The 27,072-nt window shown below is 36.1% G+C and overlaps 1 protein-coding gene across 1 annotated transcript in view; it reads right to left on the minus strand.

Moving 5' to 3' along the window:
• TSPEAR (thrombospondin type laminin G domain and EAR repeats) overlaps window positions 1-16,636 on the minus strand; it is a 36,362-nt gene extending 19,726 nt beyond the window's left edge. Inside the window, exons 1-4 of the mRNA XM_081328754.1 lie at window positions 16,437-16,636; window positions 4,991-5,211; window positions 1,464-1,702; window positions 430-520 (exon numbers count right to left, since the gene is read on the minus strand). Of these exons, the coding sequence (XP_081184880.1) occupies window positions 430-520; window positions 1,464-1,702; window positions 4,991-5,211; window positions 16,437-16,530 (645 nt within the window). The 5' untranslated portion in view covers window positions 16,531-16,636. The remainder of the gene's footprint in view (window positions 1-429; window positions 521-1,463; window positions 1,703-4,990; window positions 5,212-16,436) is intronic.
• Window positions 16,637-27,072: the final 10,436 nt, after the last annotated feature.

Here is a 27,072-nt window from a genome sequence, read left to right on the forward strand (position 1 = left end):
ACCTACAGCTCACAAAAAAAACACAAGTGAGCATGCTGAAGTGAGTTCAAGAATTTTACATAACAGTTGGAAAAGAAAAAACAGGCAAAAATGGGCAGTGAGGTAGACTTAAAAAGCTTTATGTGATAATTATAGCTAGTTGGAACACTAAATGGGAACTGCTCTGATTTGTACACTGTATTTCATTCTAATTTTTATTTCCAAACTTATCCTGGGAACTATATTTTAATAGAGGCATGTGAACACCTAACAATTCCATGGATTCTCATTGGACAGCAACTGTCCAGATTCTCTGTGGAGAAGCTTTGGCAGAAAATCATATGAAATTAAAATAAATGGGGGAAGTGCAACCCAAATATAATAAGCAGAGGTAACTTAAGTAATTAGAATAGCCTATTCAGAATAATGAACATTAGAAGTTATACTCACAGTAAAAAAACCTTTTCTTCTCCTTCTGTTTCCTATATAAAATCGAGTTCCTCTCATAGTCAAGAATGTTGGAAAAGCAGTATCTGCAATCCTAAAATAAGTGAAAAAGAGAAGCTAACTATGAAATCAAATACAGGATGAGAGCATTCTGATTTAAAGCTCATTTTTGGCTCAGTTTTGTAGCATTAAATTTAGTCTTCTCTTTTTCTGATTCTCTCTACAATTGTTTCAAAGCTCATATGAAATGTGCATTTCATAATGTATTCATTTTTATATTTGCTTGTTCAAATATATATAATTTCATACAAGAATGCATTTTGTGATCATTGTTATTGTTGCATGCACTGAACTCACAAAATTGAGAAACCTGTGATAATAGCTAGCACAGTAATTCATATTTATGCGTGGGAACTGTCAGGCAATTTGCATTTAATTGCCAATCAAACTAATTTTCTCTTTCTAGAGGGCTTCCAATTGTGTGGGACTATTCTACAAAAGTGTCCGTGTCTATTCAATGGCATATTATGTTTTTAATGTCCCTACATTTTTTGTTTGCATCCGTTGAAAATCCTGAGCTGACTAGACAACAATTATACTCAATGTACTTTGCATAACATGATGCTTGTAATTCAGGGTATTAAGGATTAAGATTATTTGGGTAGTACTCACATATTCATATGGATTTTGCCTTGCTTAAAAAATGTTCCTGTGCTATGAATGAAATTGATATGTGTTATCAGTGCTCCTTGATTACTCTAACAGAATTATGACACCTATATCTCACATTATGGTTACCTACCATACAGTATTTGCAACTGCATTTTCTAGATTATAAAGCATTGGGACACTTCTTTGGGATATATGGGGATCTGTGGGGAAGAACCTATGCTACTTAGGTGAAAAGATAGGTCTCCTGGAGAAATCAACATGAACCAATTGGAACACCCAGCTGGGGTGTGCCAATCCCTTGCAGCCCTCACTCAGGGGTGGTGGCTATGGTTAAATTACCCCTGAATTGTACGTGCTTCACGTACACATCTATGGGGATGCTGCAGTCCACAGTGAGAGAGAAGGAGCCTTGAGAAACTGCCAATACAAGCGTATGCCACTGGTTGTCCGCCAAAAAGACATCCCGAAAAGTAATTTGTGTCTGCCAACCATTCAAAAGGTCTCTGCTCCAGAAGAGAAAGTGCAGTTTACTCTGTGAATATCGGAGTCCAAGTTTCAGTGTGTCACTGTTTTCATCCAAAACTGCGAAGATGTATTCATTTCTCTGAAAAAATAGTTAATGAAACCAGTTAGCCTGAAAGGCATTATAATAGCTTTGGCATAGTTAGAATACGGTAAAGCTGCATTGACTCTGGACTCAGAGGATTAAAAAAATAACAATTATTGTGACATTTGTTAAATACTGTGTGTACATATGAAAGGCCCTGATGTAATTTACTGGAATTCCAGTTGTACATATGCACAATACACTCATAGCCATTTTTACTCCTTTTTATTCACATAAATCTTCCTAATAAATCATAATTTGGATGGAGAATATTGGGGCCTGAGTTGACTTTTCTAGTGAGTCGACCTAAAGGGAATTGGGGAGTTCTCTACATAGGTGTCCCTATGTACTACTACTACTACTACTACTACTACTACTAACCATGATGATCAAAGATTTATACACATTTCATCATGAAGCCTCACTTAATATCCTCTCCCTGCAGACTTTCTGGCATAATACAAAACAGTAATGTGGGTATACACCCTAATGATTAAGAAACATGTAGGATCAAGGCTGAGGATCTGATCAGCACCAGAAACAAACTCACAAGATTCTTTCACTGTTTAATCTAACTGTTTTCTCCATTAAGGGCCAGAGAAATAAATCTGCACTTCCTTCTACATGCCTGTGATGGCTTCCCCGGATGCTTCCCCAGGCACCTCCCCAGATGCCAGTTCAGATGAGGAAGAGCCAGTTCCAGGCACATTGAAGGGGGACATGGAGGAATGTGCAGAAGTTGCCAGAGACTCCAAGTCAGGATTAGTGAGGCTGAGCACGTGGAGCAATCACAGTAAGAGTGACTGGACAAGTAGCTGGCTGAGCTAGGGACAGGAGAGGCAGAGCTGCAGCTAGGAAGCCCAGAGGCTTCAGGTGGAGAGGGTGCAGCTGCAGCTGGTCAGTGGAGAGGAGGAAGAACTGCCTCCTCATCCCAATCCAAGAGCTCACAGGACTGAGAGGAGGCAGGAACAATGAAAGCCAGGCTACTTGTGAGGCAGCAGCCTCACCCCTCTTGATGGGCTGCATTGGGAAGCACCTATTTAGCTCAGTGAATTGAGTTAAAAAATGCTGGGAACAATACACCCATTTCCTTGCCTTGCATTCATCAACCTCTGTGCCTCTTCCTTGAAGCTTCTTTACTGATTTGGACTGTGTACCTTGGACTATGGCTTGTGCCTTGATCTCTAAACTCGTTTCATGGATTTTGCCTTTGCTTCACAGACTTGTTTTTACCTCGTGGACTTGCCTTAGCCTTTCCTCTGCCTTGTGAACTTCTCTTGTCCTATGAACTCATGTTGAATTTGTTCCTGGACTGAACTGTGAACTCCTTGGGGGTTGCATGGCTGTCGGGGTGGGGATTTCTGGGGAAGATTTTTTGGGGCTTGGTAAGCTTCAAATAAGAACTTTAACCACCTGTGATCTCTCTCTCTCTCTCTCTCTCTCTCTTTCTCTCTCTCTCTCTCTCACACACACACACACACACACACACACACACACAGAGAGAGAGAGAGAGAGAGAGAGAGAGAGAGAGAGAGAGAGAGAGAGAGAGAGAGAGAGAGAGAGAGAGAGAGAGAGAGAGAGAGAGAGGAAAGAAGGATCAGGACAATAACAAACTCTAAGATATATGAAGATTTTTTTTGTCTCTTTGCTAGGCTAAATATATTCAGATCTGTTAATAATTTCTTATTGGGCTCGGCTTCCAGACCCTTTTAACCTGCCTCCAGTTTGTCACTATTCCTTTTGAACTGTAATAGCCAGAACTAACAGTATTTCAAGTGGGTCTGATAAGGACAGAGCAGAATAGAATTATTACTTTCCATGAGGTAGATTTGATGCTCCTGTTAATGTACTTGATGAAAAAAAAGCCTTTTAATACTGTTGACTCATGCTTAACTTGCAGTCAAATAGGACACCCAGATACTTTTCATGGGTGCCTACTGCAAAGCCAGATTCTCCTCCATGCAATATTTGTGTCTTTCAGTTTTCCTACTAAGATGTAGAATAGTACATTTCTCCCTGTTAAATATAATCCTATTTATTTCAATCCATTGCTTTTGCTGGTGTAGAGCTTTTTGAATCTTCTCTGTCTCCTCCAAAGGATTAGCTCCACTCTGCCAGCTTTGTACCATCCACACATTTGATAATAATCCAAGTCATTGTTAAAATGTTGAACATCACAGTGATCAGGACAAAGCCCTGTAGCCTTCCACTCCATTCTTTCTCCCAAGGTGAAGGGGAGTCTTTAATGAGCACTGGGTGAATGAGGTCATTCAGCCAGTGGTGAGCCTATCTCTTTTTTTGTAATTGTCTTGCAATAATAATACAAAATATGATTGCTTACTTAATCTACTTTGGTATGCCAACTTGGAAGCCAATAAGATTCCAAACGGAATTTATGAATACATTTATATCTCTCCTCTTTTGTAACCCCCTCAACATAGATCATATGGGTCTCCCTTCACATTTTCATTTTCATCCCAAGCTGGACTGAAAAAGAAAAACACTATCCAACATCACTTTGCAAACTCGAAACCAAGAGCAGATGTGGATCCAAGTCTCTCAGTTTACCTACATTATACTAAACAGTATTCTTAACCTTAGCAACTTTAAGATGTGTGAACCAACTTCAACCTGGGATATTCTGGGAGTTCAAGTCCATGGGTCTTAAAATTGCTACAGTTGAGAAACACTGAACTAGAATAACAATCTACTGTATTCCACTTTCCCTTCTTTTGTGGCTCCTGATATTCCTAAATAAATCTGAGCATTTACTTAGAAATAAGGCTCATTGACTCAGTTGGGGTTCATGTATAAATAAAAATTAATTTGGGATCAATCCTTAATTAATTTTGCTTCTTATAGTTTCACAGCCCATAAAAGAAAAGTCACTTTCAAACCTCAGGATGTTTTTCCAAGTTCTGTGTTCTCAAAGGGATGCAATTTTTAAAAATTAAGTTCAATCAATGAACACATATATCTTGTCATCTATGACTAATAAGTATCTCTGCCTAAAGCCCTGAAAATTAAATTTTATAGGCTGCGGCATAATTTTGAGTTAATAATACACAGGTACTATCAAGCATTTGAGTCTACTTTCATCCAAGCAAACATGCTTAAAGGTGTTCTTGTCACTGTTATTATGACATACTTAATTACCTGAGATATTTTGTGAAGCTTGCTAAAGTAATAAGGTTATAACATCCAGAATTATAAATCAAATATACCAATACTACAGCAATCTTAACTTTAAATAAATAAAAATTGTGCTCTTGGATAAAATCTTACCTTGAATTGCACATGGGAAGTTTTTATAGTAAACACAATGGAGAATTCCTCTGGGAATAAGTCACAGTAAATGAAAATCTGTGATGCTGGAAAACTGAGGAAGCGAGGGTTTGTTGCAGAAAGCTGGAAGCCACGTGCTCCTTGGATTTGGATCATTCGTATTCCACTTTTCACCCAATTCAGGGGAACCACTTCAGAGAGAAGATCCAAAGGATGCAAGTCTATGCCAAAGAAAGCACCAAGTTAAATAATTGAAATTATGAGAAGACAATAGGTTATTTTAAAAAAGCAACAAAACATCTTCTAGATGAGCCAAATGGTGAGAAGGACTGATCAGCTATCAGCAAGGAGGAGACAAAAATGTCAGAGTTTTCTTAGCAAAGATAAGTGAAATATAATTAGAAGTAGTATAAGGCTGTAAGTGGACCAACAAATCTTACTTTTTTCCCTTGCTTATGCCAGACAGACGGACAATCTGATGGATGGAAGGGAGGGATACTGATGTGAGTACAGACATGCTATACTGAACAAATAGGGATATTTTCTAATTTGAGCATACACCACAACTTTAAGGCATCCCTTAATTTAGATTTTTTTTATTTGGCAACTTTAGCCTCATCCTGGAACAAAACATTACACCTGAGATGTGATATATCAAAATACTTTCTAATTTCTGAATATCCCAAAGCATTATTATTATATTTCAGTAGATCCATACAATTTAATACTTCCTGTTGAATACATTAATTTAATAGATTGCCCAAAATAAGCTCTGAAATAAAAGCACTGGTTCTCTCCTTATTATATAATAGAATTATTTGTTTGTGTATTTATTTGTTTTTCAGCTCTTATGTACCACTCCAGTCTAGCAGGATTCTTATAATTCTTTCTTGCGGTAAAAGAACTAAAAGGCTAATAAATTAATTAACTAGAGTGAGAAATAACAACAACAAATGTTGCTAAGAAAGAAACTACGGTCACTGAAAATAAAAACATTCAAACACAACTCACACTGGGGTTATATTGCATCCCTTTACAGAGCTTTCTTTAAAAGATGGGTTTTAACTCCCCCAACAGCCTAGCTGTTTCTGCTATGGCTATATAGATTTTGGCCAATACATGCAAATATTTCCAAATGTTATACTAAATAATTCCCAAACTTTATGCATAGAATGTCATGAAGAATCATATGGGGAGGAGGAGAGAGGAAGCTAAATAGGCTTACAGTTACATTAAAGTCACATTGACAAAAAACATCTGCAGAGTGAAGACAACATGTGAAGTTCATCTGCGGTGTTTCCAACAAATCCTGCACAAAAACATACTAGGAGGTCTTTCAGAGAAAGGAACAGTCCTGGTACACATACAAGTTGATCACATGATTACACAACCCGGGAATGGTGTTGATGTTTTGGTATCTTTTTTTGCCAGCATTGTTGTATCCGGGGGGCAGGAAAATGCTAGTTCAAGGCAGCAAATGCCACCTCAAAAATTATTTGAAGGAACAGCCTGTACTCTCACTAGAGGAGGTTTTTGATTTGTCTTTGGAGAGTCCATCAGAGCAGTCTGTGGACATAATTAGGTAAAGGACCACAAATGGAGAAGTGGCAACATTACTAGCATTAGGAGTTCTGAAGCCAACAGAAGTGCTCATCCTAAAATATGGGGAAACATTAACATTTATCCATTATTTTCGTGAAGAGAGGAAAGTGGTGAGTGTTTAGACATCAGCCTCAGTGGTTGTAAGGCTGAAATTTGTATATGATCTGAAGAGAAGCCAGAATATTGTAAAACATTCAGATATTGATAGGCTAGCAAACACTAGTTGGCTGAGAGTTTTTGGTTTGAAGCTGTTGTCTAAAAAGGCAAATGATTGCTGGATAGGTTTTGGCAATTTGGTATACGCACCATCATATAAATGTGCACATTCACAATGTCCTAGAATCTGGAATGGATTTGCAAATACTCAATGCAGCTCAAATAAATTTCAGGTACATTTTAAATTGGCTACAGATATGGAAGATTTATCATAAGATTTGGGCTTATTTAGTAATCAGGAGAGTACCTACCTTTAGATTTCTTCCCTTATTTGTTACTGACTACACCTGGAATACTGCATCCAGTTTTGGTCACCACATTACAAAAAAGATGTTGAGACTTTGGAAAAAGTGCAAAGAAGAGCAATTAAGCTGATTAAGGGCCTGGAGATAAAAACATATGAAGAATGGTTGCAAGAGTTGGGCATGTCCAATTTAGAGAAAAGAAGGACTAGAGATGACATGATAGCAGTATTCCAGTATTTGAGGGGCTGCCACAAAGAAGAGGGAGTCAACGTATTTTCCAATGCACCATAAGGTAAGACAAGAAACAATGGATGGAAAGTAATGAAGGAGAGAAGCAATCTGAAATTAACAAAAAACTTCTTAACCATGAGATAATTGACCAGTGGAACAACTTGCCTTCAGAAGTTGTAGGTGCTTCATCACAGGAAGTTTTTAAGAAGAGACTGGATAGCCACCTATCTGAAAGGGTATAGGGTCTCCTGCTTGAACAGGGGATTGAACTAGAAGACCACCAAGCTCTATTCTAATTGATTGAAATTTAAATCATATCAGGATTTGGTGTGATATGTAAGTGTAGTCTTGTTGGGCCATAACACTATGTATGACTTTCATGCTGTATAATTATCACTTCTTTTAAAGCCTCAGTTTCAATTAATTACTATGCTTTGCCTATACAACCAAAAAGGAAAGCATAATCCTAAACCATTGTAGTAGCAACATCCCCAATAAAGCTTAATTATTTAATCCTTATAATGAAATTAATGTCAGTTTGCATTAACCCAGTAAGAACTGGAAATGCTAAGCTTTGAACAAAAATATGTATTATGGAATAAAAGTGGTTTGTTGTATATAAGCTGGGCTTTTTTTGTCATAGAACACCCAGAATGGAGTTCTGGCACCTTTTTTGGATGGAACCTTGTAGGGTAGGCAAGGCGGGTTGTATGACGTTTGTGAGTTCTGGCACCTTTTTTTTTTTTTTTACAGAAAAAGCACTGTATATAAGTATGGAAGAGATGAAGCAAAATTGTGAATTTCTCATCTCCTTGTTATCCTTGTTTGGCAACTATCTTCTTTAGAGCAGTCTTGCTTAACTTGGCACCCTTCTGAAGTGGCTTTTGATCCTCAGTGCTTTGAGTCTGCTTTGAATATTTTGAGGAGAGGTGCTCAATCACTGTTTCTTCCCACTACGTAGAGAGAAGCCTGCAACCATAAAAGTATGAGAACTTTTAATTGAAATACCAAAGCTGGATGCAAGTGATCTCATCCCACAAGTTCATATGTACAGCACTAGAATTTTTCAAACATGGGTAGATAACCAAAAATTGGGTAATTTTTTTTCTTTGGGTAACGACACACACAAACTAACCACAACAGGGGCATTTAAATAAGGACTTTCTCATCAGCAGTTTGGGGTAATGAAGGAAAAAGTTGGAAACCAGTGATATATACACAATACCACGGTAAAAATTTATCCTTCTATTTTCTACATTTATTTATTACTTTCAGATTTGCAGTTTTGCTTTCTATAACAAATGGAAAGAAGACCTGTCTGGAGCAAATTGGGACTACTCTTTGCTCTTTTACATTTTGAAAATTGCATGTCATATTTGATAGTTAGAATAAATGGGATAGATTGGGACAGGTTGGGCAGAGGTCAGGGCCATGTTGAAATATGTTATGTATTCATTTCCTGCCATTCCTTCTAGAACAGCTTGAAGGAAATCAGTTGTACAGAGAGGGGTTCAGTTGAATTCTTTATGTGTTATGCTATGAACAGCTATGAAAGGCTATATGCAGTTATGCTAAGTGAACAACTAAGCCTCACATTACCATGGTTCTTATGATCTGGAAGGCCTGACCTGAAAAGTGCCACTATCCATTTTGTTTTGCAGTCAAACTGATTCACTTGGACACTTGTTCTGTATCTCAAGAACAAGAACCTCCTTGTGGTTCTTACACAAATTTTCATATAGTGCAGATTTAGTACCAGTTCTCATTCTTGTAAAGGAAATTAATGTCTTTGATTTTGATTTCATTTATCTCATGGATTGTTCAAGCACATCATGTAGAACAGCCTTATATGAATGGAGGACACTTTCTACATGTAAAAGAACTTTTCATGTTTTTATAAATACTTTACAGTTTTGATTTCTGTGAATGGTAATTTCTCTTAATCACTCTAACTAGAAAGTTATGGGAACTCTGACCCCAAATCTATGTAAGACAAGAGATTGGAAAAGGTTGAAATAAATCATTTAAAATAGGTCTGTGCAAAGCATTCAAAAGCATGTTAGCATTAATATTATATATTACTCAATAGAGTTATGCATTAATTATGCATGCACCCAGTCACATAGGCTACAGTTCCAAAGGACATGACTGCTTTAACAATTAAAATAGAATATTTCAAGTGTTAAAGCAGTCATGTCCTTTGGAACTGTAAGCTATGTGTCTGGGTGCATGCATAATTCCCACACAAGTGTTACCTAAAATAAAAAAAAATACCTGTGCATGCACACACACATGTGAAGTTTCCTGTGAAACAATCATATAAACATTCCAAGGAACACAGCAGTTTTAACTTATCCAGAGTGGTGTTTTTCTCACTAACACAATGTAAGAAGCACTGTTTTAATACAAATATAATAACTATATCCTCAAGATTATAGTGTTCATTCCACTAGAAAAGGGAAAGAACCTGTGCCCTCCCCATTTCACGACTTTCCTAGCCATGTTCTTTGAAAACCAAGGTAATTTGTGTTGAGTGTATTGAGAGAATTATGGTCTAAACCAAAAATTTCTGAAGGGGAAAACATAAACATTTAAATTAGCTAAATAAAATCATTTTGTGCTGGAAAATTGGTTTCATTGTTCTTGGTCCTGGGCATTAAGTTCCTTCCTAACCAACCAAAGCATTCAGTTCAACATAAAAACAATGACTGTGGTAGGTTATCTCAAAGACTTTGCCCACCACTGTTGTTTGTGGCTTTAAGACTGATTCCTCGGCAATGGAGGAGCAGCTCTTTGTCATACTAATGTAAAATAAAAGGCAAAGCAATCTTTTTCAGTGCACCTCCCACATTACAGAGATTTCCTTAATAATTGAAGCCAACCAAGGATTATGCAGAATTTCATGAACAATTACAGAAGAACAGCTGAGATATCTGAGAGAAAGTTTGGCACTTATGTTGTGAAAAATCTGGCTAGGACCCTCTTTCCCTTTTAACAGAGGATGCTCACTTCATACAGATCAAGGGAATGCTTGGGGCAGCTTTTTCAAAAGTTCTCAACTTACAGAAGATTCAAAAAATCTTTTTGCAAAGCAAATGAGATTGTGTCTCCAAAAATGGCTTTCCTGAATATTAAATATGATAAAGTGAGGAGGTAAAATTGCCTTCCAGCTTACTTTTAAAAGCCAGTGGACATATCATGTTTCATGTGTAAAAGCTTATATAATCTTCCTCATCTATCTCAACTCCTGTTTAAACAGGACTCCGAAAACATTGTATTGCTATACATCAATGTTTTTCAACCCCAGCAACTATATGGATTTTAATTCCCAGAATCCCCCAGGCAGGGCTGGCTGAGGAATTCTGTAAATTAAAAACTATACATCTTTAAATTATTGAGGTTGAGAAACGCTGCTGGACATGAAGGTTTGGGGGCATACCCCATACCCACACCTTATGCTAAAGCAAGGGAACAGTAATGAGGATCATTAGAAATCATATGGTATGGTATCCAACTAGTGCAGCCTTCCCCAAAATGGATACCTTGATATATGTCAAACCACAATTTGCATTACCCTCAGCCAGTTCCATCATAACTGGGGAAGGAAGTCATAACCCAGCATATAAAATCATAGAATCACAAAACTGGAAAGGTCATCAAGTCCAATCCTCTGCTCAGATTAAACCATTCCCATCAGGTTGTTATGAGCCTACACATAAAAATATCTTCTAAAGAGATGCTCCGCATTTCCCTTTGCTAATTGGTTCTACTGTCAAAATACTTCTTCTCATAGAAAGCACTTGCTGATGTTTGCCCAAAAGCTGTTTTCCTTAATAATGTTAGTTGGTGGGTGGATATATAGCACTTTGGAACAATAGTAAGTAGGTCTTAACTTTCTTCTTAGCAATGCCCTCTAAGTGCTTGCAAAGAGCTGTCATATCTCTTCTAAGATGTATTTTTTCCAAGGCTGTCCAGTTCCCTTGGTCTCTCTACATAACACATAGTTTCCAGATCTGATCTCATTGTTGTACTTCTCTGTATTTGTTCCTGTTTCTCAGTATCTTTCTTAAATGGTGGTGCCAAAACTGGTCCATTATTTGAGGTGGTCTGACTAGAGCAGAATAATGTGGAATGATTATTTCCTTGATTTGCAAGCAATATTTCTCTCAATGAATTTAAAATTCATTTGTCATTTAGTTGATTCATATTCAGTCAGTGATCGACTACATTTCCAAAATCCTTTTCATCTGGACTCTCACCAAGCCTGAGAGCTCTCATTTAGCTTTATGAATTAATTTATTTTTCCTAAGAACTTTCAATCCGCTTCTCTAGTTTTAGCTAATTCTTACAATTTTGTAATAGTCTGTGACTATTACAAGCATTACTGCTACATCCAGCCACGTCACTGATGAAAATGTTGAAGGGTGTCAGGCCAAGAACACATACAACCTCATTTGATACCTAATTTAAAGAGAAACTATTGTACAAGTGAATATCGTTTGAGTACCATTTTCAAGCTATTTTTAAATTCACCTAATCAGTATGTCACATAGTACCTAAGGATTGCCTGGAACTCACAATGTCCCAGTTTGTAGCCTGATAATTAACCACCACAACAAAAAGGATCTACTACCACATTCATAACCAGATTGCTAATCAATATCATGATATTCCTGTGAACTGCTGAAGTCAAAATATATGTCAGGAGGACACCTATTTGGGAAAGGTTAAAATAGGAAATTCCAATCATGCTATCTCTCTCTTGTTATGTCACTCTGTTCATAACTGTTGTTTACTTCTGTTCTTTGTTCTTTCTCTGTGTTTGAGCAAGCAAAACAAATTTATACTACTTACTTTCCAACTTTTCATTTTTGAATTAACCACTTCAGTTCAAACACCTAATTTGCTTTGTTTTGATTCAACAGTCACCTGTTGCTGATTTTTTCTGGACAAGTTGTGAAGTAGCACATAGTTCCATTCATTATTGTAAGATTCTTTATTCATATTAAGATATTTTTACCTAATCCCTTATCTATTAGCATATTTCAGATTATGCTAATCCACCTTTTTAGCAAATCACAAATTCATTAACATCCAAATTAATCTCAAACTGGGATTCTAAAATATCTGGGTTCCCATATGAAGTGTATAAAAATGTTTACAAAAAGCACATGAGCAAAAGAGAGGATGTGCTAATCTAAGCTGTTTCATTTTAATCTCACTGGTATGCTGATACACAACTAATCATTGCAAAGGAATCTGTAAAAAGATAGTGATTGAGGCACTCAGTTGGTGTGCTAAAGGAATTCTGCAGTATATTAGGGAGAATTAGCATTTCATATTGTTAATAACACAATATACCAACATGCCAGCTACTAAGTCCCTGGGTAACTGATACGGTCTTACAAGACAGAGGCAATACTGCAGAAACATTATTCTTTTAATAAGGATTCAGTGCTGCTCCCAGATGTAGACAAACTGGTTCATTTCTCCTGCTGAGTATGTTTAATTCTTTAAAATTAAGCTTCTGCACATATTAACAAACCAGAGGAAGCTGTGTTGAGAAGAACTTTGGAATACTAAGCAGACCATGACTTCAAAAATGTTATTCAAAGCATTACTTGACTATGCAGACTTTCTATATAACCATGATTGATAATATTGTTACTCACTGCAACAATTTCAGTACTGGAGGGGATTCAGTTATATATTCTCAAAGGAACTATTTTGTTGTAAAATATTGAATTTATTTTATGAATAATTAAAAGCATTGATTTTTGCCCACAGATCTTTTATATATTTCCTCCATATTATGCAGACTATAGTTGGCTGTACGTCAAAAGTTCTCGCTAAGTATTAATGACATCAAAACAGACCAGAAACACAACACATTGATGTTTGCCTATTTATGTCCTGCATTAATTTCTTCTTCTTTAGAAAGTCAAGAAAATCAAGAACAGAAATAAGAATAAATTTTAAAAGCTACTAAACTGACATTTTTCTGACATAAATTGTGGCTAATTGATCTGTAAAAGAAGGAACTGAGAAGTTCTAATAAGAATTATATATGAGATGACAACATCAGTTCAATATTGTTTATTATAATAAGCCTGGTGGCAGATTTAGCTTCATCAGTTAGTCAAGGTAAATTGATATCACATTGAATTAAGTGGATATACTCTAAATATAAAGTAAATAAATAAAGTTTAGCCCTCATCTGTATTTCTATTACACTTATGGGTGTTTTTTTTACTTGCCACGTCCTGCATGTTTAATAATTCACTTTTGATTTAATACATTCACACAGAGGGATTCAGATCTTTAAAAAGCTGGTAATTTATTCTCCATCTTAAAAATGGGGATAGCACAAATGATAAAGTGTTTCACGGTTATTTCATAAGCTTCCAGTTATATTATAGCATCAGACTGATTGGTAAGAGAGAAAATACTGATGATCATTCAGGTTACGTTCAAGTCTAAATTAGAACGCTAAAGAAGTCTGAAATTACCACCACACAAAATCCACTCAAAGGAAGGGGTAAAATATGAAATTAGCATACTGGTGTATTATTGTACATTAGTGTTGCACTCTAATATTTATGTTTGCATTAGAGAAAAGATTTCTGGCTTAAAAGATCATCTTTATGATAAGGAGATTCTTTCTCTCACCTTTCCCCTGGATGCATTTTAAATAGCTAGAGATTTCAACTGTGATCATGACATAGTTAATAGTGACTATGACTTCAAGAAATAAATATCCAGGAGTGATAAGCAGACAATTATTTGAAACATTTAGGAGAAGATCTAGCAAAAGGGTGAAATCAAGTTGAGGCTGCGTATCTCTAAAGATTGCTCCAACATTACAATATAAAGTACAAATCATGTTTTGCTGTAACAATGAAATACAATACACTACTTGTCTATATATCTTAGAGTAAGAGTTTCAGGTATGGAGGATTCTTGCTTATTAAAGGCTTTATTATAGGAATAATGTAAAGTTTACTGAATAATGTAATTTGGCTTTTTACACTGTTTTGCTTTTATCTTGGGTCAGCTATAAGGTGACTGAATGACATTTGTCCAAAATCATAGGCAGAGCAAAAAAATAAATAAATCAGTTGTTATTCATCACTGGAATTTTGTTGCATAAAACCTATTTTTAGTTTCAAAGAGAAGTAAAATGCTTTGCAACTGACTTTCAAGAGCAACTGAATCTATACTTATTTCTGTGATATGAATTTAGATAACTGTTACTGATTGTCCAAACTGATTCTGAGGAGGTTCGATTTTTATTGTGAAGACATCAAAAGCAATTGTTCAAAATTGTTTACAGACCAGTGTGAGAACTTGGGTAAAATTCAAGAGAAATGCAGGACGGGCTTTAGAAGTGAATTTACATAAGAGAGTAGTGGAGGTTTCGGTTAGCAAAAAAAAAAAATCAAGAGCCTTATAGCACCTTTTCCAACTAACAATTTTTTTTATTAAAAGACATAGATTTCTGAGCTATACTTCACCAAAGGTTATGCCTTTTAATAAAATCTGTCAGTTGGAAAAAGTGCCACCAGAAGCCTGAAAAGGAGTAAGTATTAAAGTTTTCAGTGTATCATATTTATGTAATTAGGGCTGAATTCTAATCCTAGACTATGAACTCTACATTGTTGTTCACATCTGCAAAAACAATTATAATGGTGTTTTTAACTTGGATTAATAATCCAAAACAGCAGAAACAAAAAAACCCTGAGCTTCTAAATTAAGATTACTTTCTATGCAATATTCTTTTCTCCAGATGTTTTATATTTTAGAAATTAATGTAAGTTTCTCCTGCAGATATTAATGTGTAATAATATTTTAAAAATCTCTTTAGGTTTTTAGCTGTGTGCTTAAAAATTGTAGAGCTGTCCTTCCCCATCTATGCAGAAAGTAAAATGTTCATATTCCTTATTTATAGTAACGTAGTTATGTGCTGTGCATTAGAACCTAATATGAATTACCTTCTGTGCAGGAATTTTGTAACATGTGAACTAACAGATTTTGCAAGCAAAATCTCAGAAGAAATTATTTAAAAGGGAGGAGAAGGAGGAAAGATTAAAACACCAGCAGGAGGAGAACCTCAAACAAATGCTAATTATTAATGCAGTAAAATTGCCTAACATGTTTTAACAAACATTTCCATTAGAGGTGAAAACTATGGGGGTCTTCTTTGCATATGTAATTAATCATATATTAATTGATATAATACATGGTTCTACAGGATGAGATTCTGAAAGGAAAGGAAAGCTTTCAAGTAAAAGCCAGTTCAGTATCACTGTTATGAATATGGGTAAAAACAGGATAAACTTCAATAGCCACATATATGAATAGACTCAAAGCTTTTCTACTTCCAGTAACGTAAATTTGAAAGCAAAGCTGCTTGAGCAGAAAATGAAAAGGAGAGCAATTTTTTTTCCTTTGAAAATACTACGGCATTTCTGTATGTTTATTAATTTAGACCTAAGCACAATACAAGGATAAAGTCTTACTGAATACAGCAAGGTTTATTTCTAAGTCAATATTCAACACTGGGCATTGGACTGCACTACACTTTTCTTGAACTGAAATTGCTCATTAAGATGAATAGCTGTAGGGACAATGAAATCTCAGAAAATTCATCAAAAGAATGCTCAATAGTTAGATAACACCACTAAATGTAAAGATCAACTAACATCCGACTCAGCCAATCCAGGAGTAGCATTTCCCCCTACTCAGTAAGAATCTCTTTATCTTGTTCAGCTCAAATAAAATCTGACCTTGAAGACTTCTGTATTGCAATGATTTATGAATTATGCATGAATTGTGCATGTGATTTCACTCCTGTTCCAACTAAACTCAACTCATCAAGGCAAATTTCCTCACTTATATCTGCCCTTTAATCAACCAGTCACCAAACCAGGAGACATACCTATAGTGTCTATATCATCCTGTTTTCCTAGATAAAGAGATCAAAGCTTATAGATTAGACATATTGCTACATTTGTATGCAGTGAGCTTTACAGCCTGACCTTGTATTTAGCTTTAGAAAGCAACTATTTTTTTAGAGAATAATGGACTGTGGCCATTCCTTCCACTTGTTTTGCAAAGGAGCACAATGTTAATGTTGATGTTCCAGCACTTACCTGTGCAATGCTCCCATGACTTTCCTCCTCTGGCTAGGGATGGCTCAATCCAGAGGTGCAGCAGCACAGTCCAAACTAGCAGCAAAGCAGACATTAGGGAATTTTGTCAGCAGGCCCATGCAGAGGTACCTTTCTGGTCATCATTTAGCCTCCTCATCCTAAACCTCTCTCTGGTCTGGAAATTTTGCAAGCACAACTAGAGAATGCCACATGGCCTGAGAGCTAAGACTCCACAGGAGGGGTTACTCTCTTTGCCACCCCACCTGAAATATTCCCCCCACCAGTCTAACTCAGACCAATAAATTTTGGCCAAGCTGGTCTCTGCTACTAGGTTAAAGATATTAAGACCTCCATGATAAAGGGAGAAAGCCTAAGATGTGAGGGATCCTCAGCTGGCTGATGTCTAACTGCTGAAATGCCCCATCCTGAAAGAACAGAGACCTCCCACCGACCACAAAGTCGGCAACAGCAGAAGGCTGCAGTTGCAGACATTTAAATGTAAAAAAAAAAACAAGTCTGAAAAAGAGGAGGAGGTGGAGTTTACTGCCTTGGGGAACTTTTCATCTTTGCCCAGCCCTCTTAAGGCTGGCTTTTAATGCTGAAGCAGAGGAATTTCCCTCACCAGGAGAGCCACTGCTGAGGGAAGGCAGGCAAAATAAAAGAGGTGTTTAGCTCTCTGTACACCTGAATTCATCATCTGCTGTAATGCTGTGAGCCCAGATTGAGACAGTGTGTGTGAGTTCGGGGGGAGGGGGCGAAGGTTTGTGCACACATGGTTTGTTTTCCATGGCTTATAAGTATCTCTCCCCTAAAACACAGTCTTCTTTTACAAAATAAAAAAAATAGGAAAAATAGAAACAACTGGACTTCATAGCAGCAATATTGTTGCAATTACAGGAATTTAGTAATACCTTTCTAAATCCTAACAAATTTTAATCTGGTATCTGTGACCAGAAAACAAAGAGAAAAGGTTTCAGCAGAAAAAGAGTCATTTAACCTGAGGTCAGTCAATCTGCGAACATCCATTCAATAAGGAGGTTCTTGCATGTGCTGAAAGTCCCACTAGGTTGCCAGCAATGAGAGCTTCATGGAAAAGCAGCCATTTTAGAAAACATCAGGCTTGAAAAACAGAACCATATAATATTACAAATTATAATAACATATAATATAATAAATGAATATTACATAGTCATAATATTCCTACATTGTCCTATAGTAATATATCACATGAATAATATTCTTATATTATATGGAGTCAGCCCCAGAAATGTGCAGATTACTGCCACTAGAAATGTATGAATACATTTCTTTTGACAGTGGAGTTAACAGATACCTATTGCCTCTGAATGTAGTCCAAAATGAAAAATGGACACTCAGGTAGATAGGTTTATCTGGAAACCTTATTTGGAAGAGAGGACTCTTTTTAATGGAGCATTATTTAGTTTATCTCTAGATGGATTTTGGGTTATGCCCCTGATAAATTCTTGTAAGATCAACATCTTCTTCCAAAGTCATCTCTAGCAAAGTTAGGTGGAAATTCATGAGGTTGTAATCTATTGAGCATCCTGCTGTACAAAGCAGTTGTCTGCTCTCATTTTCAGATTTCCTGCATAGCCCAAAGATCATCTGATTCCTCTATATAGTAAAGAAAGTATATGAGGTTAATTTTTATCTATTTATATTATGTATTGGAATTTAAGCCTCGCTCCCGGATTGTTGTTAAGGTGTTTCTTTCTTTTTTCCAATCAGTTTTTTTAAAAACTGTTGGAACTTCAATAAGGAGTTCCTGGCTTGAGCTTACCTCAATGAGCAGTTAAAAAAATTAGAGAAACTAATATGAGCTCATTAACACACTGTCATATACAGTGGTATACAGTAGTTATTGTGGCCAGCACAAAATGAGCTTGAGAATGTTTTAAGGAGAGACACTTCAATATGAGTGTTGGAGGCTTTCTTTGAAATCAAACTATAGATGCAAAACTACAAGTATGATTGTCTATATACCATACATTTATATGTAAAAAATATAGAGACTATCATTTGGTATTTGGCCATAACTCAAGGACTGAACAAGTGTTCTGCATATTTTTGAATCTGGCCTTTATCCCTCCAATGCAGCACTGTAAGTCCAAGTCTGAAAAGATTGTAACTATTAAATCTCTAAATGTTGTGCAACAGGATTCCAGGAATGAGGTGGTGGGGAAGGGACGGTTGGTCATATTTCATTCATCAGAACATGCTAGAGACCAAAAAAGTGAAATAAAACTTTCTCTCTGCGCTTATTATTCCCATTTGGTGAAATCAACAAGATGTACAGTATGTCAAAATTAACATCTTTATACACCTCTGAACTTGCTATGAAATGTAGTAGGAGCCACAGGGAAATCTGCAAACAACTATCAGCAAAAGGTTAATAACAAAAATGCAAATTACTAACTCTATGGACATTCAAAGTGAGCTAGAACTAATTCTCTTTAGTTGTAATTCCTGCAATAGGCTGCAAAATGTTCAAGTACGATTTGGATTTTACAGTATATGAGATATTATGATCATTCGCCTTGGGAAAGGCAATGTATTAATCAGTTCAAGGGACAATTTCGCTGTGCTTTGAAACTTGCAACTGGAAAGAAAATCTGAGGCAACAGAAATATGAGAAACTAAATCATTTCTTTCATTGATTGCTATCCCATGCTTGTTTCCAAGGATCAAGGATTTTCCTTTAATTTATGTAAGAATACATTGTTGAATAGAGCAGAATAAACCTATAAGAGCAACAAGGATGTAGTACTGTAATTCCATAGTCCCCAGAGTAATATTGGTAATATAAATCTCATTGTGGCAATAAAAAATCATGAGAGGTGGATGAAAGCTCCAAAGTATTATCTGGAATCAAGCCAGATTCTCCAGATTAAACAACATATATCTTCTGGACATTAACAGAAATGCAAATTCCAATCAGGTTCAGGTACTATATGCTATGGCTGCCAATGCTTCTCTGATTTTCCCAGTACAAAAGAGAGACTTTTGTTCTAGATTAGCTATTCACATCTCCAACCCAGACAAGTGATGTCATTCCAGTGTTTACCTAGTGCTTGGATGCTGTGAGAGTCTGGATGGTGCAGTACTAGCTATGATGACTCAACCTTGAAGAAACAGAGTAGCTTTGGATTTTTGCTCCCCACAAAGTTGTCCTCTTTAACCCTTTATAAGGTAACATTCCCCCAGATAGAGTTGTGTGCAATTTTGAGTTCTCCTGGAGTTTTGGCTCCTGCTCAAAGAGTAGGTGGCAGCCAAGGTAAGGGGAGTGTTATGTACCAATTGTGCTCTTTCCTGGGCCACAGGCCTTGCTCACAGTCTCTCATACCTTAGCCATATCTCAGTTGAATTACTGCACCGCATTCTACTTGTGACAACTACTTGAGACCATGAGAGAGTCCAAGAAATCATGGATGCTTTTACCCTTTATGTTTAATGACATCATACTACCTGATCCCATTAAGCTTGGTAAGTAATACAAATGTGAGGGTAGAAGGACATCATTGCATTTAGTAAATAAAATATACAACAGTTTCTGGGACATATAAACAAAACTAGACTATCTAGGAATTTCTGGACATGCAGATTACATAATATATTTCCCAGTTTCCCTAATTTTTTTCAGACAACCATCAAAATCCATAAAGGAATAATGAAAAATATAAGATAGATAGAGAACCAAGCACTTTAAGAGGTTTCACATCACATACAACTGCTCTTTTTTATTCATATAACCTGTATAAGTTTAAACTAAATAAATTCAAAATAATATTTCTTTCAACATGAAGTCAGTAGTTTCAGCTGCCACTTCTAACCATTACCTAGCTTGCTGATTTCTATCCCAGCCTCCATAGATCATCACTTGAATGCTTCATTTTCAACAAAGTTTCAATGCTTCAGTCAGTATTAAGGGCCTCTAGGACCTCCAGTTTCTTGGCAAGGTTTTGTCTTTTTTTCTCAAAGCATGGAATTTTGGATCAGGTTGACAGGCCTGATCATTCAGAAATCTCCTATTTTTTCCTTTTTTATCAACTGCCACAGTCTTTTTATGATCTAGGATGGGGATACTTAGTATTCTTAGTTGCTTTTAATGCTCCTAGAAAGCATGTTTCTTCCAGAAGATGACACTGGGAACTCTGATCAGCACAATGGCAGTTATGACATGGCTTTTCACAAGGTTTCAACATCTACATCAGACTATTGGTAAAAGTTATATGCATAATATAATGTCATAAGTATTCTGTTTCAAGTAACTCTGTCTTTTTTTTTAATCAGTCCAGATAACTGAAGCTGTAGGTACCTGAAATTGTAGGTATATTGGAGCTTGGAATGGATTGAAAGAGGATGAATAAATTAAAGCTCAACCTGGAAAGATAGATCTGGTTTACTAGTAAAGTTGAGTAATGTTTAACCTGTTTTGGATAGCATTATATCTTGAGATCCGTTTTTTTTCTTGAAGAAACTTTAATCTATGTTTCTGTCTGTAGCACATTGTACCTTTTGTCATCTCTGGGCAATGTGGCAATTTCTTTTGTCTGATGCTCTGATTGATGTTACCAACATATTTAATTGCCTTACTGTTACTGATTTTAGCAATGTGGGTTTTTATATATTTTTATTGGACATTTTAGAGAATTATATAAACAGGGAAGGAAAAAGAACAAAAAAGGGATAAAAGAGTAAGAATAGTAATGCGTTTTAATGTGCATGTTTTAATTTTGTGCCATTGGCAAAAATAATCACATTTTTATATGTCTATGCATACCTAAAGCTGTACATATGTATGCTATTTAATTTTAACTTAAATATTATGATCTTTAACTTTTTAAAAATGATGCTGATGTAATATAAAATGAGGATCAGAAGAAATTTGACACCTAATGCTTCTAAAATAAATCAGTGAAAAGAGGCAAAAGGATTCATTAATAGATCATAATGGAAAACGTTTGTATATTCTGTAGCACAGCCTCAGAATTATGTAAAATCCACACCACATTTCAAATCAGAACAAAAACATAAAAAAACACCACAGACTTACCGGTATATAACATATTGAAAGTTGAAGCCCACACAGATTAAAGTGGTCAAGTTTGAAAAAAACCTGCATTGAAAGATATCCCTCTTAAAATGCAGTTGGGATGCTGAAATATTAGCAACTTCTTTTTATTCCAAATTCTCCATAAACCATTAGTGTAGAATTAGGGTAGAAAGGGTCCAATCTGCTATTTGTGGTCAGGGAAGTAGAAAGAAGTCTGCATCCTATCAATTAATAACTACAGGAGAAATCAAAGATGAATGCAAGCTACAAGCTTGTATCTATGCAAATGGCACTGGGAAAAAATCAACATTTGGAGGCAATTTTCACATATAGTGGAAAGAAGGCAGAAGGCCCATAACTAATATCTATTCACATTGAAGTGAAATGAATATTGGGGAACTATAGACTGTAACACTGGTTCTATTGTTCTTTTCCCAAGCTATTCTACTTCGTCAGATTTCAGTATTATTTGCCCAGCATAGTACCTGCTCTTCTTTTCTGTCAAATTTTAACTTCTTCTATCATCTTGGCAAATCCTGAAAGCAATTTGCCTTTGACCTTTCTTAGAATCTATTTTACAGAACAAACATATAGAATTCCTGAGGCCAAATACAGGAAAAGAGATTGTGTTCTTGTCTTTCTGTTGTTTGCATAAAGGAACTACAACTACATAGTTTGTCTCTTAGCCCTTTCCCTACAGATGACTTCATGATAATATACCATTGCAAGACAAGGAGACAGTTTCTTTAAAATATAATGTAATCTATGCTGAAAGAATGGAAAATACAGGTAGTCCTCGATATATGACCATAACTGAACCCAAAATTTTTGTTGCTAAGTGAGACATTTGTTAAGTGAGTTTTTCCCTATTTTACGACCTTTCTTGCTAAAATTGTTAAGTGAATCAATGCAGTTGCTAAGTTAGTAACATGATTGTTAAGTGAATCTGGCTTCCCCATTGACTTTGCTTGTCAGAAGTGATAGGAATAGATTATTATTCAGAAATTTCTAATGAGTCTAAATATCGATAGAAGAAGCCACCTGAAAGTCATAAACTCTGACAAGTAGTTGCTAGCTAACCCAAACCGCAAGTAGAGGAAATACAGAAATAACTATAGGAGTCAAGCTTTGTTAACAGAAAATTAGATGATGATAGATAAGTTGGGCTTCTTGGAATATGGGGAGGGGAGGGGGCAGTGGTTTCAGGTGGTCCAGAGTAGTTTTTGGATGATTGGGGAAGGGGTATTGAGTGCGATAAAGGAGGGGGGAATCTGCGTCAGGAGCAGGATATAAAAATGTGTCAAACAGTTGTTTAAGGTGTGACTGAACTCCTGTGTTATCTTTCAGCTCACCAAGCCTTTGCAAACACTTCTTTCAAATAAAAACTTTGTTACTGGAATTCCAAGTGAGTTTGTTTGTTTTGGGATATTGAGCCACGTTCCAAACAGAAGGTTACAAAAGGTGATCAGATAACGCTGGACACTGCCAAGCATCTGAATTTTTATCACATGACCATGGGGATGCTGCAACAGTCGTAAGTGTGAAAAATGGTCATAAGTAACTTTGAACTGTCACTAAATTAATTATTGTAAGTCAAGGACTACCTGTGCTACAAATAACACTAAAGAGTAATTTTTGTATGAACATAAGAAAGTTCTGGTTAGTCTTATGGATGGAAATGTCAATATTAATCAGAAATGGATAAGATTAAAACAGGCATGTTTCTTTTCTTTTGAAGATGATGGAAAATGAATTATTTGACATATGGACAAAGGATTATGGGGAAAAATATTTTAAAACTCTAAAGTGCAAACATATAATTCTTCAATCGTAGAAAAATGCTCCATTGTTGACTGTCCTTTCTCCCCACCTCTGGCATAAATACAATCTTGGTATAAAATAGAGATAATATTAAAACGAGAATCCACACTTCTTTCTGATTTTCCTCATAATGCAAACACAAGTGATTTGGGAGAATACAGAAAGAGAGGAGAGGTATCTGAATATGTCAGGATTATTGGGCTAGAAGGTTAAGAATCAATGGATAGGAACATTTGGCAACTATAGTTTTATTTAGTTTCTCAGTTTCTGCCCAAAACCTGTATATATTCACTTTCCTTATATTTTTTAAAAATATTATTTTTCCAAACCTTTCTCCTGGATATAACATATCTTCTGTTTTCCTGAAACATCTGTAAATTTGTCCAAACTGTTGTCTAGTAAATACACTTTTTTAGTTGTATACTAAATCGAAAATTCCAGAAAATTGGATTTTAATCTAGAAATTTGCTCTGGTTCTCCTGTATATTTGGAAGATATGCTTGTGATTCATAGGATAGACATTCAGATGGACTGAAATTCTTAGCTATTCCTAATACTCACAAAAGAATAGTTCCTACATTATGTTGAATATCTTCACCAGGGATTACACCACCCATGAAGAGCAGAATCATTCCCTAAATTTATATTTTGGTTTGACTCTATTCTTGATCACGCTCCTAAAGTTAATCCTCGTCATGTATGGCACAAACCGCAGAAGAACTATATTTAATTGTTCATCCAGGGAGTGCCAGGATGAGTTTTTTTGTATGTGAAGGAGGCAGAAGAGTTAGAAAAACCATTCTCCAGTGTTATTTTGGAGTGGGGTGGGGAAGGAGAAAGTTAAACACAGCCAAAGTATCAAAGGGTTAAGAAATCAGAATTGTTATCAGAGAAGAACCTGGCACAGGCTTCTCTTTTAGAGACTACATTTGGTTCACATCAAACAGAATGCACCTTTGTTCCTAATGGGGCTGTGCGTCAGTAAACAGAGGCCTCTGCTTACAAAAAAGCAGAAGATAAATAGGCCGGGGAGGCTGTGTGTGAGATGATGAAGAGGAGCAAGCCCTTGATCGTGCTCTGAGCTCTGGCAGGTTTTTCTTTCTTTTTCCCCCCTTCTTTTTTCACTGTAATTATATCCCTTTGTCAGTGAGTATACAACCTCAGCTTCCCCCCACTTTTTAAGCCTTTGAAGTATGCTCTTTCAACAATTATGCAGAGGATACTCAGACTCTTTTTTTCTTTCCTCTTAATTGTAATGTGCTTGGCAGAAAGGGAAAAAGGGACTTCATCCAGGATTCCTGCCCCAAGTTACAATTAGTCTTTCCCCATCACCTCTTCATTGCTAGGACTTGTTGTTCTGTTTGGATACAATTACTGGGCACTGTTTTAAGATGCATACTAGTAGTAATTTCAGTACTAGCAGTGCTTGCAAATGGGCAACCCCTGTAATTACTCTTGTCATTGCACTTCTGCTGCAAATTAGTTGGAAATGTACAATATCTATTTATTTAGATAATTTACACAGGTAGTCCAAGATTTATGACCACAATTGAACCCAAAATTTTCATTGCTAAGCAAAACAGATGTTAAATGACTTTTGCTCCATTTTATTACGTTTTTTGCCATTGTTATTAAGTGAATCACTGCGATTGTTAAGTGAATTATTGCAGTTATTAAGTGAATCTGGCTTCCCCTGTTGGTTTTGCTTGTCAGAAGCCAGCTGGGAAGGTTATAAATGGTGACAACATGAGCCCAGGACAGTGCAACTGTCAAAAATATATGCCAGTTGCCAAGCACCCAGATTTGGTCATGTGATTGTGGGGATGCTACAATGATCATAAGCATGAAAACCAGTCATAAATCACTTTTTTCAGTGCCATTGTAACTTCAAACAGTCACTAAACAAATGGCTGTAAGTCAAGGAATACTTCTACAGGTATTCCTTAACTAATGCCTGATTGCTTAGTGAACATTTGAATTTACAGCAGACCCCCTAAAAGTTACTTACAAGCTGGTTCCAAAGTTCTGATGGTCACACCCCTCCATGGTCACATGAATGCATTTTGGGCACTTGGCAAACAACCTGCATTTATAGCCATTTGGAGATCCACACACACACACACACACCCCTGTTCATGTGACTGTGATTTACAACATTTTTGCCAAAAACCAGAAATTCAACAAAAATGCCCAATATTGGGCAATGGATTTGCTTAATGACCATGGCATTTGCTTAATCACATCATGTTTGTTTAATTACTGCTTCAAACTGGTTGTAAAGTAGGATCAATCATATGGGTGACCTGCTGTATGACCATCATGACTTATAACAGTAATGGGGAAGCTCCATTAGAAACATAAGTCAAAGACTACTGTATGCCAACTAATCTCACCAAAGTGACTGTAAAAACCCCAAAATGGAGAATAAATTTCTATACAAGGAAATACCTCTCCTTTTCAAAATATATTTTAAAAGAATTAGAATATCAGTAAATTGCTTTATAAAGGTAAATGTTTCAAGTCAGTTTCTTGATTATTATATGAATGCCAACCCCCCCCAGCAAAGTAACGTGATTTCTTATCATCCACCAGCCAAGTACTAATCAGATGTACTAGTTTTACATACTTATTAGATTAATATCCCACCTTTTATTTTTTTTAATGTCAAGGCAACATACCTAATACTCCTTTCTCCTAGTTTTCCCATAAAAACAACCCTGGGAGGGAGGGAGGGAGGGAGGCAGAGAGAGAGAGAGGGAGAGACCCCAAAATCACTGTTCTGGCTTCTGTATAAAGGAGAAGATTAGAACTCAGACTGAACTTAGGGTTTGGTCAAGGTAAGCTAGGTATTGCCAACTGCTGTGACCATTCTCTTGAATTCATCTTGATACTGATAGCTACCTGAATGTTTGTCTGTCAGCTTTTCTGAAACTACTCAAAAGCAATTTGTCATTGCCTTCTTCCACAATGCTTGTTAGCCAAACTGTGATTTATCCCATCAAACCACTAAACAACTATGCCTTTTTGGCAACATATATCCAGCTACAGCCACCAACTTCCAGAGATTAATTATAAACAGAGTTCTCTAAGCTGAGCATCATTAAAGTGACTTAGAAAGAATAAATAAGATAGATGCTTTGGATTTACATGTCAAAAACTCAGAAAGACAGAAAATAACAAAGTGTGAACATTAAAACAATACAAAGAAGATAGTTTGTATATGAGATAGTGTTTTAGTGGATATAACCAGCCCTATTTGTACTCCCGTGGATAGTATCAGCAAAAAATGGCATCAAAATAACATTTTTCAGCTTCATTGTTTTAGTTTTAAAACAATTAAGTTTAAATCACAACATTAAACATCTGATAAATTTAATGTATGAATTGAGCTCATCTCAGCAAAAGAAGCGGATATATCCTAATATAGTTATATAGTTATGGTCATCTGGGTGTCTAGAAGCAGAAATTGTTGTTGTTGCTATTTGTAGTTATCAAAGAGTGGAAAGTTGCCCAATCCTATTTTAAAACAAATCAGTGAAATTTGCAAGGAAAGTAAGAACAATTCAAATGTATAGTAAGGAATTAAGGATGAGTTTTGACAAAACTTCCTGATTAGATCAATGCTTTGAGTTGGGTGAAAAGTGATACTCTCTGGGTAGGTGTGTCTAAGACAGAAAGAGAGAGAGAGAGATTTAAGTGACTTAATCTTTTTTAGTAGTGTATGATTCCAAACAAAACTAG

This window comes from Vipera berus (genome assembly GCF_964194415.1).
Source record: "Vipera berus genome assembly, chromosome: 5".
Lineage (NCBI taxonomy): Eukaryota > Metazoa > Chordata > Lepidosauria > Squamata > Viperidae > Vipera > Vipera berus.